Source organism: Zingiber officinale, chromosome 4B (genome assembly GCF_018446385.1).
Source record: "Zingiber officinale cultivar Zhangliang chromosome 4B, Zo_v1.1, whole genome shotgun sequence".
Taxonomy (NCBI): Eukaryota; Viridiplantae; Streptophyta; class Magnoliopsida; order Zingiberales; family Zingiberaceae; genus Zingiber; species Zingiber officinale.
In genome coordinates, this window is record NC_055993.1 from 78,067,595 (window position 1) to 78,088,030 (window position 20,436).

The 20,436-nt window shown below is 35.1% G+C and overlaps 1 protein-coding gene across 1 annotated transcript; it reads left to right on the plus strand.

The window, feature by feature from the left end:
• Positions 1-74: 74 nt before the first annotated feature.
• On the plus strand, positions 75-17,154 carry LOC121975213 (COP9 signalosome complex subunit 6-like). Its single transcript, XM_042526719.1, has 9 exons — positions 75-486; positions 632-720; positions 1,724-1,817; positions 4,036-4,097; positions 4,181-4,259; positions 4,378-4,470; positions 16,421-16,521; positions 16,691-16,746; positions 16,884-17,154. The coding sequence occupies exons 1-9, from the start codon at positions 198-200 to the stop codon at positions 16,963-16,965; spliced, it is 945 nt and encodes a 314-aa protein (XP_042382653.1). The 5' UTR covers positions 75-197; the 3' UTR covers positions 16,966-17,154.
• The last annotated feature ends 3,282 nt before the right edge of the window (positions 17,155-20,436 follow it).

Consider the following 20,436-nt stretch of genomic DNA (forward strand, 5'->3'; position numbering starts at 1 on the left):
TATTTAAAGTTAATTTCATAAGTTGAATTTTTAATATGATTTTGAAGGAATTTGATAAAATAAAATAAAAGATAAATTGGAAAAGAAAGTTGGAACGAACTTTAATAGAGGAGAAAAAAGACAGCGAGAAGGGCAGAGGATCGGGTTCTCTCTTCGACTCTCGCGGCAGCGGCGGCGAAGAGCGGGGCGGCGCAGCGATGGCGTCCTCGTCGGCGGGCAGCGGGCTGACCTTCAAGCTCCACCCGCTGGTGATCGTCAACATCTCCGATCACCACACCCGTGTCAAGGCCCAGACTCATCACACTGATGATGGTAGCGGAAGCAGCGGCGGCAGCGGCGGTGCTGCGACTGCGGTCCGCGTATTCGGATGTGTCATCGGCGTCCAGAGAGGCCGAACTGTCGAGATCTTCAACAGCTTCGAGCTCCTTTACGACCCCCTTACCCACTCCCTGGACCGCTCCTTCCTCGAGAAGAAGCAAGAGCTCTGTAATCAAATTCCCACGCCCTATTTCCATGACCATTTCTGTTTCTGGCATTCTAGCTTGCTGACGGTGTTGGATCTCGTTGATCCCGCTCTAGGGTTTGGTTGTTTCTTGTTATTTTAAGTGACTTATGCTTTACTCTGGCGCAGATAAGAAGGTATTTCCTAACTTCTATATACTGGGTTGGTATTCAACGGGTAGCGAAGCACAAGAATCAGATCTGCAGATCCATAAAGCTGTAAGTTTGACATTCTCGTTATAGATCTCAATTTCATGTCATGGTTCTATTTGGTTATTTTCTTATTCTAGGATAGTTATATGACTTATTTAATGTTGGCTTAATTAATTTATCTGTGCTCATTCTTCTTGATCAGAAAAATGCAACTTACTTGGTTATCAGAGTGTACAGCTCTAGCTCATTTATGTGGATGTGACAACACAATGAACTGGATTATACAACAAGTCTTTCTTTTTTTTTTCCAAAGAAAATCATATTTCTTAATCTCTCTGAAGACCATCTTCATTTGCCCTATTCTATATTTATTTCATTTGTAAATTTGATAGCTAGATACATTACTTTGTCATGTTTATTTCCTTCAGGGATGCTATTTGATTTCCCAACATTCTACTAGCTAAACTACTGTATTTTAATAAGACTGCTGAAATAATCTTCCCTATCTTATTCTATGACATTTTCTGTTAGTTCAGAAGTTTTGTTCATTTGTAATGTAAAATTATGAAAAAGATTGATATAAGATTTGTCTGTTTGATTTCCCAGCTTTCAATCATATAGCCTCTACTAAATAAACTACTGTATGTTGTAAGACTGCTAAAGTAATCATCCCTATCTTATTCTGTGACATTTTCTGTTATTTTAGGTTCACAAGCTTTGTCCATCTGTACTTCTGTAGTGTAAAATATGAGAAAGATTGATATGAGACTGGCATTTGGTATCTGCATGGATTTTATTGTACCAAATACATGTAAATGATTTTGAAAAGGTTAATGTTCAATGAACTAATCATCTTTATGAAATTGAAAATTTCACTAGAAAGTTATTCTATACTTCAATTTTTGAGTCTTTCTTTATGATTTTGTTCTTGTAAGATGCTTCTTGTCTTGGTTTGGTTTTGTGATGCTTCTGTTATATGTTACACTTGCAATTTTTCTGAGTACTTTAATGAGGATATAGTTATTTCTCTATTTTTTTTATTTCTTATGTAACATCTTTTGTTAAGCAGTTGATGGACATTAATGAGAGTCCAGTTTATGTTCTTCTAAATCCTGTGATAAACCATTCTCAGAAGGATCTTCCACTTACCATCTATGAAAGTGGTACGTGAATGTGCTCTTACAATTTTGTAGGATTCATTCAAGGATGTTAGGAATTAATGGTATCAGTTTCTTCTTGCCATTCAGCGATCAATGTGGACTTAACATAATACTTCCATTTGATTTAGTATTAGTTATATATTTTTTATAATTGCAATTAGTTTCAATTTAAAGAGTTGTATAGCAATTTGGTTCATACTGAGGATATTTTGTAGGATTTAGAGTTAGGAAAGAGTGACAAACTTTATTTGTAATATTTTTACAATAATAATATCAAGCAAGTTAGTCCAAACAATTTCTTTCACTTTTATCCTCTTCCATGAAGATCTGAGTTCTCTTCTCCCAATAAATCCAAGGAGATTTAGGTTCTCCTTTCCATACACAAACACTACTTATCCTTGGTATCTGATCCTCTCAGCTTGTGTGTATCCTTAACACCTAGTACCATAGCCATTCCACAGTTGACCCATTTAATGTACTAGAGATACTTATAGCGGCTCACTACAACTTCTCAGATAGTTTTGTTGAGGTCATATGACATATTTGGAGACCACAACAGGAGCATAACATTAGGAAGAAGAAAACTCGACCTTTATTTTGGAAGCCCCACTATGAATATATGTTGTTAACTCAACAACACTTGTTGAACAACTCTAGGTGAAGACTAGCTAGGGGTGTAAATGCTGAGTCTAGTCGAGCTTGAACAGTTTGATGGTGTTCAAGCTTGTTCATTTTCTTAACGAGCCTGTTCAAGTTTGTTTATTAAAAATCTTATTGAGTTGAGACGAGCTCGATCTTTTTATCAAGCTTAACTAACTACATTGTAGTCCTTGTAATTTAGGTTAACCATTGATTTAATGCATTACACATATTTTCTTATTTTTAACATATTATGAATAATTTAAGATTGTAAAAAATATAAATTACTATATTTTTATGTATTTTAGATTAAAAATTGAGGAATTAATTTATAATTATGAGCTCACTAGCATGTGTGTGTGTGTGTGTGTGTGTGTGGGCGTGTATATATATATATAACCCTATTATGCCATCCGACTCCCGTGTGTGACTCTCACAAACATTCGGAGTGCCCAGATCATTTCTAGGCGCCTTGCACACCAAGTAGGGCATGGAAGTCGGGCAACATATATATATATATATATAGAGAGAGAGAGAGAGAGAGTTTAGCCTGCACACCCATTCGGTGCACACTCTTGGGCGGGTCCGGGTGCCCAGGAGTGTGCACCAAACGGGTGTGCAAACTATCAAACCCATATAAATGAGCTTTTGTCGAACCAATCGCCGAGCATGTTCATGAATGTCCAGTTCATTTACAACTCTAGCCATGGCACATCCACCTACTTCAGTCTAATGCCAAGGTCATGTTCTCCTTCTTTGTTGACTTGGTCACCTTCTCTCTGTGCCCACTCATTTTTGCCCTTGGATATGCTGCCTCCATCTTGCCCGTCGAATGAGCTATAGTGTCTTTGGGGGATTTCCTTATATATAGTTTCTAGTGCTGAATACTGTCTTGATATTTTGTTCTTATTGCAAATAGAAGATCATCTGTGTTTGCTTGATTCCCCACATATGTTGAGCTAAATTCTCATGTGTATTAGTCTAAGGCATTTGACATTGCAGAACTATGCCCTTTAATTCACAGTAATTTAGGTACTTATCGATCATGGTAAGTAATTCTCTTTGATTTATTAGATTGCAGCAAGTTCTGTATGTGCTTGGATTATCCTTGAATCTGTTGGTGGAGGGGGAACCTTCCATATACTTTAGCAGTAAACTGTCTATATTGGAACTTTGTCAAAGTTCATTGGCACCTAGGGCTTGCTTGAGTTGATACTATGGCTTGCTCATGCTTGTTTATGCTAACATGATGGTTTTGTATCTAAATTGATGTAATGATGATGTAGCATGAGAAACTATCTGTTGAATATTCCACACAGCTCACTAGGGTATGTTATATAATATCCAATTCTAGTTGGCACAATGGTATAATTTCCATTTATATATGCTTGTGATATTGGCGAAGTTCATACCGGACTACACACTAACCTTTAATACGCAAATTAAGTTGGCATGCTTAGTTGCATACATAAGTTGTGGTTCATTTTATTTGTTTTTGATGACCTGGACTTTCAATTCATTGCCTGAGGCATGACTAACAATCAACATTTCTTGCAACTGCTATTTGTGATCATCTTACCAGAGTTGCACATTATTGATGGAATCCCACAGCTCATATTTGTTAGATCAAGTTACACTATAGAGGTGCTATTCATTTTTCTAGTCATCAAGTTGTATTTTGGATGTTAACTAGTGTTATAAGCCAAATGTATTTTTTCCCATTTAAGACTGTTGAAGCAGAGAGAATTTCAGTGGACCATGTGGCACATCTAAAACCATCTGATGGTGGATCTGCTGCAACTCAATGTGAGCCTCTTTTTGTCATTTTGCATTAAAGATGGCATATTATTGTTTATTTTAAGCTTGTGAATAATATTATATTCATTATGAAAGTGGAACTCACAAATACATGTACCTTCAACAGTGGCTGCTCATCTTACTGGCATACACAGTGCTATTAAAATGCTGAATAGCAGGATCAGAATCATTCATCAGTATCTTGTTGCTATGCAAAAGGGTAGGCACACTGGCTTGCATCTACTTTTCATGCGTCTACCATATTCCATTTTGTTATTCGATGGTTGTTTCATATGACTGTGACATGTCACATGTTTTTATTGACTTCTTATTATGCTGATGTAGCTACTTTTACACACGGATAATTGAATATCTTACTGCTTACTTTTCTCTAGAACTAAATATAGGAAAATGTACTGAGTAGTGAGTACTAACTTACATGGATGTCAACATACTATGTAGCTATGTTGCATTGTAATCCAGTTTTTTTCTCGTTCCCTATGTGTGCATCATTGCCTATCCAACTTGATTTTGAACTCTATAAATATTTGATTATGATAATAATTTGCTTTGATGAGATTAGTTAAATAAAGGATGATTGAGGTAAATTAACAAAAATTTGTGACACTAGGGAAGATTGGAGTTGATAATGATGTGATCATTTGTTTAAACCGAATATCAATTCAAAAGGTAGTTCTAAATGACTCTTTGCTATATTGGCATTTATATGCTTGTCCGACCTAAAGCTCTTCCCATCATAATATCAGTAACATTGAGGGACGGGCCAAGGAAAAGACACTGGTGAGAGGAAAAATGTAGGCAGTCTTTTATTCCATTATTTTTTGTTCTTGTTGATGGTGTCTTAACTATTGCCAATAAATCCATTGGAAATTAAATTTTCCCTTGTTCATGGTTTGTTGTTTAAAAAAACATGTTTGCATGATGCTGTTCAACTCCTTGATTGAAGCCTTAATATCGTATACTCAGACATTAATTGATCCAAATCTTCTGTCTCCTATTTATATATTACCTTGATTGCATACTGTAGTCCTGACCATGTAGGCCACACCAACCCAGTCCAAAAATTCAGAGCTATCCCATTCCTCCTAAGGTGAGCATTAAAAGTATTTTTTTAATCCATCTAGCCAGACTGCCAATGCTTTTCTATTTACAGTGCTGTCTAGTGTTATCGGACTCCAGTCCCTTTTTTTTTTGGATTAATTCAGATCATAGTTGTGAAAAGTGTGCGCTTGGCTGCGCCTAGGCGCAAGGCGCAGCTAAACACGCCATTTGCGCCTAGGAAGTGACTCAGGTGCAATACTTGAATGAAGTGCGCTTAAGCGCGCGCCTTTTGAGAGGTTAACGCGTGCTTAAGGTGTGATTTTCCTCATCTCATTAAAGTTTTTAAAAAAATAAAAGCCCAACTCACCCTTTAATTAGGGCATCTCTAATGGTTAAATCTCTCAATGAGCTTTTTTGTATTAGTTCCTAATATACCACATCAATGCCACATCAAAAATATAAAAACCACATCAAAAATATAAAAACCTAGTATTCTCTCCATAATAAAAAAAAAGACCTCCATACAACTTTTTGGAGTTTATATGCAACTCACACTCTCATGCTTGAAAGTATTGGTAAGCTTCCACAATATAAAAGGTTATTGAGCAAGCCAAGTCTTTTACCATTTTCATTTATGCTCACCATAGGACTTTGTCATTGATGAGAAGTTTCACGAAGAAGAGAGACATAGTCCGGTCAAGAGTTATTATATTTGCATCAAATTCCCTCACATTGCAAAGTTTGATTTAAAAAATCTAGTTTAAGAGTCATGTTTACAAGTGATATGTGGAAGAAATGTAAATGGTCAAAAACAAAGGGAAATTGGCTTAAGCATGAGTTTTTGGAATGGTGTGACATTTTGTTTGACAATATTTGCTCCTTTGGTAAGAGTTCTTTGATTGGTAGATGGAGATAGAAAGTCATTAATGGGGTTTTTATATGAGAAACTTCTTTAAGCTAAAGAAGGCATCAAGATGGCCCTGAACAACGTGAAATCAAATTATCAGCCTATCGTAGTGATTATTGAGTAAAAAATGAAGGATAGACTTGATACATCATTGCATACCACTGTATTTTTGTTGAATCCCTATTTTTACGATAAAGATAGTTCTATTGCTCTTTATGAGGAGGTCGCGATAGGGATTTTGAATGCATTGAAATTTTGTATGCCAAGGAGTTAGATCTACAGGATATAATTATTAACAAGGAATTGGCAAAACTACAGAGACAAAACTGGGTTATTTGGAAAAACATTAGCAGCAAAAGCATGTGAAAAAATGATGATGCATTTGATCCATGTGTAATATAAAGTGCTCACACACCCAACTTGCTAAGAGTGATATTGAGGATGCTTTCATTAACTACAAGTTCATCTGGGTGTGAAAGAAATTAAAGTGTATTCGAAGGAGTAAGTTTTAAACTTTAAGGCTACGTTTGGTTGAGTGTAATGTGATATTGCTTGTAATGTAATCAAATTTGTAATGTAATGTAATTTAATCTTGATTACATTACTACGTTTGGTAATGTAATGTATGTAATCTTTGATTACAAGGATGATTAAATTCTTCTGTTTGGTGTCCATTATTTTTTTATAAGGAATGTAATTCTTATTATTATAAAATAACAAAAATATCCTGCGACCTCTACCGACGATCGCTGCACCTCTGCCGGAGCTTGTTGCCCAACGGCCGTTGGCCTCCTCCTCCAACGGCAATCGGCGACGACCGCAGGCGACGACGGTGGGTGGCGGCGGCCGGTGGTGGTTGCCGGCTGCGGCAACCAGCGATGGTCGCGGCGGTGGTCGCCGGCGGTGGTCGCCGGCGGTGGTCGCCGGTGGCACCCGGTGGTGGTCGCCGGCGGGGGGCGCCTGCGGCGGCCGGCGGGGGCGGCCTTCGGGCGGGGCCAGTGGCGGCCGACAGCGTTGGGCGGTGGCAACCTACGACAATGGGCGGTGGCGACGGTGGACTAGGGTTATATTCGACATTTAAATTTTGATTAAACGGTGACTTCGTAATGTAATCGGATTACATAGTATTTGTTTTGTAATCTAGATTTCAAAACTTCACTACCTTTTGTAATCCATATTACATTACATTACATTACAAATTTAAAATTAAACCAAACAAAATAATCAACCTGGTAATGTAATCCTGATTACATTACAAGACATATTACACCCTACCAAACATAACTTAAGTCTTTAATTAAAGTAAGTATTAATTTTTAAAGTTTTATATTCATGTTACTAACTATAATATTTACTCTCTCTCTTTTTTTTTTAGATTCATACAAAAAAAAAGAAATAGGTTGGATATCAACAAATTGAACAATCTAGTATTTGATCAATTTAATGCTAGATTGTTGAATAAACAAAAAAAAGAAAAAAAAAGGAATGTCGATATCCTTCTTGCAAAAGATGCTTCAAATGTACAAGGTTGGATTGTGGATGGTGGAGAAGATGATGAAGTTGAACTAGGTTCTGGGCTCACATGGCAAATGGTTGATGAAGCAAGTGGAGTAGAAGAAAATCTACAACTCTGAAGAAGCTTTAGAGTGAGAGAACTTCAAGAGGATGATTTTGCATCCGAAGAAGAAGTGGAGGATCACAATGATGATATTAAATTTATGTCCGATGATAAATAAATTGTTGAAAATGATAGAGAAGTAGAATAAATTTGATATTGAGTTTATGTTTGATGATATTGAGTTTATGTTTAATGATATTGAGTTTATGTCTAATGATATTTTATTAGTTGTGTAAGTTTAAACTCATGTTAAATTTGTTATCATTATGTTAGAGTTGTAATATTGTGAGTTATTATGTAAATTATGTTGATATCGAGGAATTCGCCTAGCGGCACCTAGTCCCCGCCTAGGCGGCCTAGGCACTAGGCATCGGTCTAGCGCTCGACTAGCGCCTAGCGAATTTTAAAGCGTTGGTGCTCACACAACATAAGTATAATCAATATGATTTCTCTAATAGTACACACCAGATACGTGTGCACACACAACATGCAAATGTACAATCAACATGGTAACTCATATTGTACATACCATATATATGTATATTCAATATCATGTGTATAATCAACATGTTAACTCCTATAGTGTACATCATACACGTGTACTCACCAAGGTTCTAAAATTCGCTAGGCGCTAATCGGGCGGCAGACCAGCGCCTAGCGCCTAGGCGGGGACTAGGCGCCGCTAGGCGGATTCCTCGGTATCCCTTGTTTCATGTGGACTGTGGACAATGTCATATGCAAATCTAAATGTTTTCTTAAACAATTTCATAGCAATGAAGATCTAACTATGTATGCTAAAATAAATACATACTTTCCAATACCAAAAAATGAAAAACTATAAAAGAAATAGTTAAACAATAGAACATGCAGTAAGTTATCATAATCATATAGTAAACAGTAGAACATTGGAAAATAGTAGCAATAGTTCAATTCAAGATTATAATGCATTGTGAACTAGTAACCACTAAGCAAAATATAATTGTTAAATAACATAAATCATGTCTTAACAAAATGAGTTCAAAATTACACAACTAATAGACTCGTATTTATTCTGCTTCTTCTTCTCCATAATTTTCAATAACTTGTTTTTCATCGCACACAAACTCAATATCATTATTGTGATCCTCGTCTTCTTCTTCGGATTCAAAATCATCTTCATGAAGTTCTCTCACTCTAGAGCTTCTTCGGGGTTGTAGATTTTCATCTGCTCAACTTGCTTCATCAATCATTTGCCAAGTGAGCTCGGAACCTAGTTCAACTTCATCATCTTCCCCACCATCCACAATCCAACCTTGTGCATTTGAAGCATCTTTTGCAAGAAGGACATCAACATTTCTTTCTTTTTCTCTTTTTTGTTTGTTCAACAATCTAGCATTAAATTGGACAAATACTAGATTGTTCAACCTGTTGGCATCCAACCTATTTCTTTTCTTTGTTTGAATCTAAAAAAAAACAGAGAAAGTAAATACTACAGTTAGTACCTGAATATAGAGTATAGACGTTAAAAATTATAACTAATTTAATTAAAGAGTAGACTGAAAGTTTAAAACTTACTCCTTCAAATGTACTCCAATTTCTTTTACACCCAGATGAACTTGTAGTTAATGAAAGTATCCTCAATGCCACCCTTAGCAAGTTAGGTGTGTGAGCACTGTATGTACTCCATCATGCACATGGATCAAATGTATCATCATTTTTTTCACATGCTTTTGCTGCCAATGTTTTTCCAAATAACCCAGTCTTATTTCTATATTTTGGAAATTCCTTGTTAATAATTGTATCTTGTAGATCTAACTCATTGGCATGCAAAGTTTCCATGCATTCAAAAATCCCCATCGCGACCTCCTCATAAAGAGCAATAGAACTATCTTTGTAGTAAAAATAAGGATTCAACAAAAAACAGTGGTATGCAATGATGTATCAAGTCTATCCTTCATTTTTGACTCAATAATGACTATGATAGGCTGATAATTTGATTCCACGTTATTCAGAGCCACCTTGATATCTTCTTTAGCTTGAAGAAGCTCCCCATATAGAAACCCCATCGATGACTTTCTATCTCCATCTACCAATCGAAGAACTCTTACCAAAGGAGCAAATATTTTCAAACAAAGTGTCACACCATTCCAAAAACTCATGCTCATCACTGTAGAGTAAGCCAATTTTCCTTTGTTTGTTTTTGACCATTTACATTTCTCCCACATATCACTTGTAAACATGGCCCTTAAACTAGCTTTTTTTTCAATCAAACTTTGCAATGTGAGGAAATTTGATGCAAACCTGGTAACTCCTGGTCGGATTATGTCTCTCTTCTTCGTGAAACTTCTCATCAATGATAAAGTCTTATGGTGAGCATAGATGAAAATGGTAAAAGCCTTGGATTGCTCAATCACCTTTTTATATTGTGGAAGTTTGCCAATATTTTCAAGCATGAGATTAATAGTGTGAGTTGCACATGAACTCCAAAAGATCCCGGGTCGTTTTTCTCTCATCAATTTAGCTGTAGTTTGTAACAATCTGAACAATATTCTGAGCTCCTACTTGTTCAACACACTTGTCAACATACTCAAAAATCAGTTCAGCTGTATGCGCCTCCTCTAAAGACTCCTTAGACTCTAAAAATATAGTACCCTCCTTGCAATTAACACACAAATTTAAGATGCTTCTTCTTTTTCTATCACTCCATGCATCTGTCATGATTGAGCACCCATTCTTTGCCCATTCTTCTTCATGTTTCTTCAACAATTGTTTTGTTCTTTCAACTTCGGCTTTCAATAGTGGCTCCCTAAGTTGATATTGAGTTGGAGGCTTGAATCCTGGTCCAAATTGACCCACTGCCTCCATTAGTTGTTTGAAACTATCATTATCAACAGCATTGAATGAGATTCCATTTTCATAAACCCATCTCCCAACATATTGTTGAACTTGTTGAGTTCTCTCTTTGAAAAGTGCCTCATTTATATTTTTTTGGCGAAGCACTTTACTTCCACTGGAGCCTGCATTTTCTGGAGCAATTGCCGATGCATATCTATCCATGGGGCCAAGTGGAAGAGGTTTCTTAATTCCATCCATCCCTTCAATTTCAAGACCTTCTTCTTCATCTAGAGAAATAGCCACCTCTGCTCTACAACTTTGTTCTTCCATTATTTTGTTCTTCTTTCTGTACCTCCCTTCTAAAATAGCCTGTTTGCACTTATTTTTATCTTTTTGAGATGCTTTTCGACAACCAGATACATTTTCAGGTATATTTCCAATGTGCTCCTTTATCCTATACACTCCTCCTGACATGGTTTTTCCACATAGCTTGCATTTAATTTTGTCGAGATTTTTAGGATCAATCAATATCCCAAACTCCCATCTGATATCGTTTGACTTTCTTCTAAGCATTCCAGATTCGGGTTGAGTGACAGATGCTGTCGAAGATGGATTGCTTGCCATTATGTTAACAGATAACCTGAAAAAATTATATATAACAACATAACATGATAATAAAATTTAATTATACATTTTTACTATACCAAACGATACAAAATAATGAAATATAACATTAACAAGTCTAAGAATATTTTTTATATATCATTATATCTTAATCATATATCATTATATCTTAATCTAAGTATCTAAGTTATCTAACTAATAACATTTATTAGATAATAGATATTTGTTTAAAAAAATTAAATTTAAAATATATTTTTTATATTTTTAAATCTGTTTTATACTTTTATATATAAATTAATAATATTTATTGGAATTTTTAAAAATATAATTTAATTTTCATATTTTTAAAACTGATTTATATAAATTAATAATATTTATTAGAGTTTTTAAAATTTTAATATAATTTTAATATTTATAAATCTGATTAATATAAATTAATAATATATAAAATTTATAAATACGATTTATATAAATTAATAATATATTAATATGTATTATGATTTTTAAATTTTTTTTTTATATTTTTAAATCTGTTTTATACTTTTATATATAAATTAATAATATTTATTGGAATTTTTAAAAGTTTAATTTAATTTTTCATATTTTTAAAACTGATTTATATAAATTAATAATATTTATTAGAATTTTTAAAATTTTAATATTTATAAATCTGATTAATATAAATTAATAATATATAAAATTTATAAATACGATTTATATAAATTATAAAATTATAAATTAATAATATGTATTATGATTTTTTAAATTTTATTTATTTTTATATTTTTAAATCTGATAAATGATAATTGAAAATATTTATAATGATTTTTATTTCTTTTAAATCTGTTATATAAATTAATATTTAATTATTTATTAAAAAAATTAAATCTATTAGTATTATAATAATACTATTATTATTGAATCCTATATTCCTATTCGGCTTTATGAACCGAACCCTAAACCCTACCCTATTATTGAAATTATCCCCGTTAGGAATTGTTTTAATTTATTAATTATTAAATAAAATAAATACAAAATATTAAATATCGAAGAAAAAAACGCCGCGATGTCGCGACGTTGAACGCCACCGGGCGCCACCGGACGCCACCGGCGCCTCGCGGGAGGCCTCCGGCGTCGCCGGAAGCGTCGCCGGACGAGTCCTGTGGTCCGGTGAAGTCCGGCGTTGCTTCCAGCGGCGACGGTAGCGTCGCGGAAAGCTTTTGGCGCATCGCGATGCTACCGGCGCTGCTGGAAGCAACGGCAGACTTCGCCGGACGCGCCCGATGAGCCGGATGCTTCCGGCGACGCTTCCAGTGGCGTCTGATGACCTGCGACTCGTCCGGTGTTGCCAGAGAGTTGCCGCGACGACGAAGAAACAAAAAAAAAACAATGAACAGAACAAGAAAACAATAAAAACTCACCGGAAGTTGCAGGCCGCGATGAGAGAAGACACAAGTCGGCGATGAAAGAAAGAAGACGAAGCGCCAGCCTCTCCGCAAATCTGATTTAGTGATTAAAATCGTACCTAAAATACCTAAGCCCGCCGAAGCCCACGTTGGCCGCCGAAACCCGCTGAGGATCGCCGAGGGCCGCCTAGGTCTTCCGCCTGGCTGGTTTTCGGCGCGGCCTGCCACCGCACAACGCCTAGGCGGCGGCGCCTAGGTGGCCGCCTAGGGCGAAATTTAGAACATTGGTACTCACTACATGCATACAATTAGTCAACATGGTATTTCCTATAGTACATACTCTACATGTGTATACTTTACAGAATATGGATATCCAAAGCTAAGATTGCATAAGAAATTACTAGATCATCTCTAAGATCAAGCATGCAAGTATTAAGCATGGATAAATATGAGTAGTTTTAAGGTATAATCCATCAATTAAAAATCATGCATTAAGTTCAATAAACTATAGAGGCCAAGAAAGAAGTACTCGCTTTTATCTGTTGATTATGCTAAACAATCATATGTCGAGACGCTTATCACAAATCAGGGTATTGCATCACATGTGTAATTTAGCTAATTACATATATTAGAAATAGCTAAATCATATTCCAAAATATATAGCTAACCCCAAATCATTGATTAATCTTGGTTAATTTTCCTTTATTGATCAAATTGGATCTAAACCCAACCCTAGTTTAATCCATCCGAAAGATTAAATTAAATTAGAGCCTCAATTCACGTTAACCATTTCACAATCAACATTGGCTTAGATACCCTAATTCTTCCTTAATCAAATTGCATTAGATTTATATATGATTCATCTCCCAACTCACCCAAATCCGGATGCTCCTCTATTGACTCACTGTCGGCGCAACTCACTATCGGAAAATGTGGCCGGAGCTAGGTGAAACCGATGATCTCCAAATCAAGCACCCTACATCACAATCATGAATCAACATAGCTACATCTGAGCATTAAACCCAATTCCACAATGAACACTCCATATCTAAAATTAAACCTAATTATTGATCAATAACCTCTTTAAATTAGAGATTTTACCCTCGATTTTACCCTCAATTGATTCCTTATTTTTGTTCGAATCACTAACGTTTGCAAAGATTCTGGCCGAAACAATGTTGCTTGGCTGATACAGGGATTCTTGCTGGGAGCTTCACGTCGGACCAGGAGAAGAAGATCGGCACTAACCTTAGCGGTAGAAGGATAGCCGGGGTGGAGAATCTAGTGGCTGTAGCTAGCCACCAATGGTCCAAATCCCCACCAGAATCAAATCTCTCTGCGAGGGGAGAGTCGAGAGTGAAGGCACGGTTAGAGACAGAGACACGGGTCGGCTGGAGTAGTGAGGTCCAATGGTCGGAGCCATGGTGCACAGAGGTGGCAACAATGGATCGATGGCTAGATCGTGGCTCCCTACCCTTGGTCGAAGACTTCCCTGTGTGGGATGGCTCGGACAAAGGAGGAGATGTGGAGGAGGAGTTGGGTAGTAACTCTTAGTCGATGGTGAATCAAGGTCACGCAATCGGAGTGGCGCGATAAGGTCGCGACAGTAAGAGGGAGGCGAGAGAGAGAGAAGGAAGGGCGGCGGATGAGGATTGGATAGAATAGGGAATGAAGAGAAGAAACCTAGGTATTTATTTTTATACCTAGGTTAATTAATCTCAATCATAGGTTAATTAAATCAATCAACTCTCACTTAATTGATATCTCAAACAAGCTTTCTCTAAGTCTAATATATTCACCCCATTAAAACGTGTCATACGGACTCTGTTTAAATCCCGAAAAATTTCTAAAATTTCCCGTAAAATTCATAAGGCTATTTTTTAAATAACACTTATTATTAAATTTCCATATCTTACATGGGGTAAAATGGGAAACAAGTGCACCCTTTGGAAACAAACGCCACAGTTAATTTTATATTAACATTATTATTTAATAGTTTGTGAAATATTTGAATTTTGTTTGTAAAATATTTTGACAGAAATTCTCTAAATATGTATGAATTGTAAAAATTTATACTCAAGGCATCTTACTTCAGTAAGGCATGTGCCTCACCTTGTGCCTAGTGCCTTAGGCCCTACAGCACCTATGTGTTTTTGGGCGCCTCACGCCTTAAATAACTAATGATTCAGATTTAGTTTGTGTGATCAAAGTTCTTTTGGAACCAACATTGATCCATATGTGAAGTGAATTTGACCTTAATTAACCTTGCCTTGAGCATTTTCTAAATCATATGTGGAAATTTATTTGCCTCAAACTTAAGCCTAAGGCAAATTCATGATTAAAAGGACAGCTCATTGCACAAAGCTCCCGTCAATGCAGGATCCTATGGAAGTGTAGGACTTTATATGCAGTCTTATCCTGGATTGCAAGAGGAAGGCAAATTCATGATTAATCAAACTAAATCTAATTAAAACTGCCCAAATCTTAATCTGAGTAATAAGATCGATTCCTTTGTTCTTTCTTGTTTGAAGTAATCTAAACTTAATTATTGAGCCTAATAATTGGGTTAGCATGATCTAAGTAACAAATAATAGAAAAATGTACGTGTATACTAATATAGTATACAAATCAAACTCTATAGTGGTACGGCAAAATACTTGTATACTAATAGGCCATGTGGCTTCCATATAAAGATTTTATTGAACTTCTTTATTTTTCCATTTTGACACATATATGTATGAAATTTAAAAGTACTTTATGTGATTGTATGAATGTGTGCAGTAACAGAAAGAAATAAGACAAAATTATGTACGGTGTCCTCAGTATTGTTTCATTAGTGGTTTCCTTTAGGAACCAGCTGCTATTAAATGTAGCAGTAGCTGGTCTCTCCATCTTTCTTGGGAAGTGTATTCCCTCTATCACGGATGTAGGATGTCATCCATCTGCTGCTGAGAGTGCCAAGCACCCTTCCCCTGCATTGAGTTATCTCTTCTGTTGACATGTGTTGTGCTATGGATACTGCTACTATGAGTATGTTATAAGATATGCCATAGCGTCTTTTGTTGTAAATCTGATTACTCTTATTTATGACATCCTTTATTGTTATCCATATTCTGTTGATCTAAATATTTCATCTCATCCATGATGTAGTTTAAATTCGAAATTGCAAATTGGATGTTTAAGATCAGGAAGAATTTTCTGTTTTAAAAATTGGGGATCTATTAGCAACTCAATTTTTTTTAGGGCCTTTAAAAGAGATCCAAAACTTCTTATTGGATCTTCCAACTAATTAAATTTTATATCATCTTGTGAATTTGATTTCCTCTTTGTGAGTTTATCCATCTTGGTGTGGCATCAATTAATTTTATCCTTTTGTACTGGTGAAGAGCCAACTCTGCATTGGATGTTCACTTTCTTCAAACTGCCGGATAGTATTTTGCTAGTTAGTGCTATTGTGAGGGATTATGGTGTGCTTTAAATAATAAATTGTTTAGAAGAATTGATTAGCAGATGATGCTATGCCATCTTGCAGTATCTAACCTGGATCATACCAGGGCCATTGTATTGTTTCATGTGGTTTCAAGAAAGCATTGAGATGACTTTGTATGTTATATGCATCCTATTGTGCGAGTAGCTAATTGTTGATTGTAGGCTGACAGCAGTTGTGCCTTCACCTTTTAGAATTTACATGCATCGTATTATATGAGTTGCTAATCGTTGATTGTATGATGACACTCAGGTGAAGTCCCTCTGGATAACTCAATTCTCAGACAAGTCTCGAGTCTACTGAGAAGACTGCCAGCCATGGAATCAGAGAAGTTTCAGGATGATTTCTTGATGGTCAGTTAAATGCCTTTGACTCTCCTGATTTGTTTTCTGCTCATTTTGGCTCATTCTTTCATTGCATATTTCTTTGCCATTATAAGTTTATGATATTCACCTTTGGCCAAACATTTTATTTCCAGGTATCCCAATGTTCGAGTTACTAAAAAACTTCATTCTTTTGTAGGAGTACAATGACACTCTTCTTGTAGCATACCTTGCCATGTTGACCAATTGTTCGAGGTATGAATATGTTTTAAAATATTGTACAGAAAACTTCCTAACAGTATTCACAAAAATATGTTGCCTTTTTTACATAAAAGGAAAATAGCGAATACTAACATTTTCGTGCAACATTTTTTGTTTTAAAACTCGTGCAGCACCTTGAATGATCTGGTTGATAAATTCAACGCCATCTATGATAGACACACCAAAAGAGGCGGCCGGACTGCCTTTATCTAGTTTTACTTTGGCATTTCCTCTGCAAATGCTCAATGGTTTTCAATCATTTGATGGATGTAGAGTTGGGATTTTGTTACCCCCAACTTGTTTCTTAAGAGAAAAAGGGTTATTTCATTTATGAAACTCTAGAAGAGGTACAAAATCTCATTATTTTTCTTTGCACACTTTGAGTGTCAGGCGAATTGATAAGTGTTTTTGTTTGTTTGTTTGTTTGTTTAGTTGACAAATATCACAATACAAACTTTGGATCAGCTGACTCTAAATACATTGGGTCAATATAACTTGATCTGAGGATGAGGATCACCAGGTTGAAGTAGAACTTCATCTGAGGATGAGGCTGACTAGATATGATGGATATGTGAAAGCTAGTGATTGGTTCTTTAATATGTTTTTTCTTGCCATCATGGTTATACTGTTTAAGATCATGCTAATTCCATTCACAACTTAAGTCAGCCTAGTCTAGTATTTGACAAACCACCCCCAAACACAATTGGTATTGTGCCGAACTAAGTTATGTCATTAGCAAATCGGTCGGTTTGACACCAGAAGCTGTCTTGGGGCAGCAAGGTGAGATGCTTGAAGCTGAAGAAAGTGAGGGGTGAATAGGGATCATATTGTAATTCTAACACTTTTGTTAATGGTTTGGCAGGGTTAATAGACGGAAATAATAACAATGCACGTACACTCACTAACAGGATGACATTTAGTGTGATTCAGTAACCCCCAAAGCTTCTATTTCATGTCGGTAGATCATTTCCAAAAAGTTATTTTCTTTCGTTCTTTTCAATCAACTGATTTTGGAGCAACCTCTTACATCATACATTAATTAAAAAATAAAAGCTTAGGCAAATACAAACGGTGACGAGAAGTTTACACTTTTAGATTTATTCTATGATAGTTAGTGGAAAATTTTTATAGGATTAGATTGGTCATTTCAAAATTATTCAATTTGAAAAATTGTATATATGTATTAAAAAAAATTATTGTATTGTAACCTTATTCATCACCAACTCTTTCTTATTTTACATTTGTAGTATCAACAACTTATTTTACATTTTGGTTCTTGTACAGGATTAGTCGGTATGTATATGAATATGTTGACCTCAACCCTTTGGCAATTTGTAGATCGGCTGAGCATGATGACATGGGTATCTCGAGATGGACCACGCAAGTGCATCGACCTAGTATGGGCAGGGTAGTACTGATGGTATCAATGATCATCCTAATAATTGAGTTTCACCTAAATTAGGTCTTACTGTTACCCCATGGATACAAGTCACTTAACTTTTAGTGCTCATCATGAAATCTTACTATCAGAACTTTACTTCGCCCCAAGGTCATCTCTCATTAGCTTTATCATCCTTCGAATGCACTCAAACCTTGACTTCTCCACATGTCATGCTTAGTTCATAACCCTTAGCTATCGTCCTCAATGCTCCTTGATGCTTCTCATCTTGCGATCTCTGGGGTTGCTGCATCCTTTTCCAATCTCTTCAAACCTCGAGCTGCCAAGTTGACCACACCAAATCATTGCTTCAAAATTGCTCTAGTAACACCTTCATTCTTCTTATCCTACATTTCCTCGGTCATATAATGCAATCTTCTTCGATCACCACTAATGGACCTCCAAGCCACTTAGTGTGTCTCTTTGGTCATGCCAAATTATCATCACTCGCCCTCGTTGGGCATAGGTTCTTCATTCTTATAAGGTCTGTGCACACTCAAAAACATATCAAAATCTCAAAGGAAAACTTAATTTAAATTTTTTGTCTAAATATCAAAATGTAAAATCACTTTAGATTACTCAAAATACGATTATACCAACAAACTGTCTCTTATGATATCCCAAGAGAACATACAAGCGCTTACAAATAGGGGTGGGCGTTGGTCGGTTCGGTTTGGTTTGCTCTACCATGATTCGATTTTTCAATTTATAATTTGAAAATATTCGATCCGAAATCAAATTATTTTTTATTACGATTCGATTCATTTTTTATAATATAGTCCGCTTTTTCGGTCGATTATATACGATTTTAATACTTAATTGAACTAATGTTGTGCAATTGTAAATATTAGTTTTAAAGACAGAAAACTAATACTAGATGAAAATTATGAGTTTACATTTAAAATGAAAATCAAAATATAAAAAAAAATTAATATTAACATTTTATTAAGAACTAATAAATATTAATATGATATATCATTTGATTAATGCAATACTCAAGTCATTCAATAATAATAAAACATAAATTGTTCCAATATTAAAGAAGTAATTTTAATAATTAAATAAGATAATTTATTACTACTGAATATAAATATATGTCCAATATTTCAGAACGTGTGAAAATGTTAACATATTAACTTTGACTAATTCAAATTTAAAAAACTTAGATAAATGATTTGGTCGTCAAGGCATTATAATAGCTCTTAGATTCCGGATCATTTTAGCCACGTCATTTCAAAGTGGCCATATACATATAAAAAGGTCCTCATTTTATATCTTAGAAAAACATTATATTGATAACTCGACGTCCTCTATATTTCTAAGTTCTTCTCTAATTTCTCTTCAATACCTTTACTTCATCATCCATCTTTCCCACATTCCTTGTTAGCTAGGCATCAAGAAGGTTTGATCTCTCATTTTTTTTCTTAAGAAATTTCATATTTTTTACATTCATATTTGATTGATTGTTTTACTTGGCCATTTTTCATTATATTGCACTTGATTGTGGATATTGATTCCTTTGTCTTTTCTTTTCAATATTAAATTGGATTTAGTTTCTTTTAAACTTCTCCTTAAGATCTAATTTAGAGTTTATCAAGTTTTTTATGCGAGAGATATTTCGGGTAAATAAAAAAAACGCTAAACAAATAATCTACTAATGAATTTTAAATCCATACACCGTTCAATTTTATATTAAGTAAATACAGGAAAATGTTTCATTTTTAAAATTGATCATAGATCATTTTTACATAGTAAATAGAGAAAATAAAGCATTACCTCAACTTCACATGATCACTATGCTCACAAGAACAATCAATAAATTGTCAAGAAAATAAAAAATCTTCAAAATAATTTTGAAAATTTGAATGTTGGGTTTTTACAGAAGCATTCAAGTAAACCTCTTGCACCTTTAATGCCAATGTTTTCTTTACAATGAGCACTCTTCTCTCATTAGAATAAATATAAATTGTTAAGAAAGAGAAATTAGCAAGGAGTTTGACTTTATGCCTTCAATCTTGTTCAAGTCTTTGAAGATATTCGAGCATTGTAAAAACAACACCAGAGAGTTCAGAAAACTTTTCGAGCAATCTCTCCTAACTTACAGTTATCCAAGAGCTTTTATTTTGTCGACCTCTATTTGATTGAATCAACCTTTAGTCAATTGTTCCATTCAACTGAAATTTAAATCTGGCTCTCTCAATTTTTTAATACAAGAGATGTAGGGGTATAGGAATGGGAGACGAATG

Excerpts from the sequence above, each read along its gene's own strand:
- LOC121975213 (XM_042526719.1), top strand. The coding sequence starts at position 198 with ATGGCGTCCTCGTCGGCGGGCAGCGGGCTGACCTTCAAGCTCCACCCG. Across the intron at positions 721-1,723 it reads ATCTGCAGATCCATAAAGCT|TTGATGGACATTAATGAGAG; the intron begins GTAAGTTTGACA and ends TTTGTTAAGCAG. Across the intron at positions 16,747-16,883 it reads ATGTTGACCAATTGTTCGAG|CACCTTGAATGATCTGGTTG; the intron begins GTATGAATATGT and ends AAACTCGTGCAG.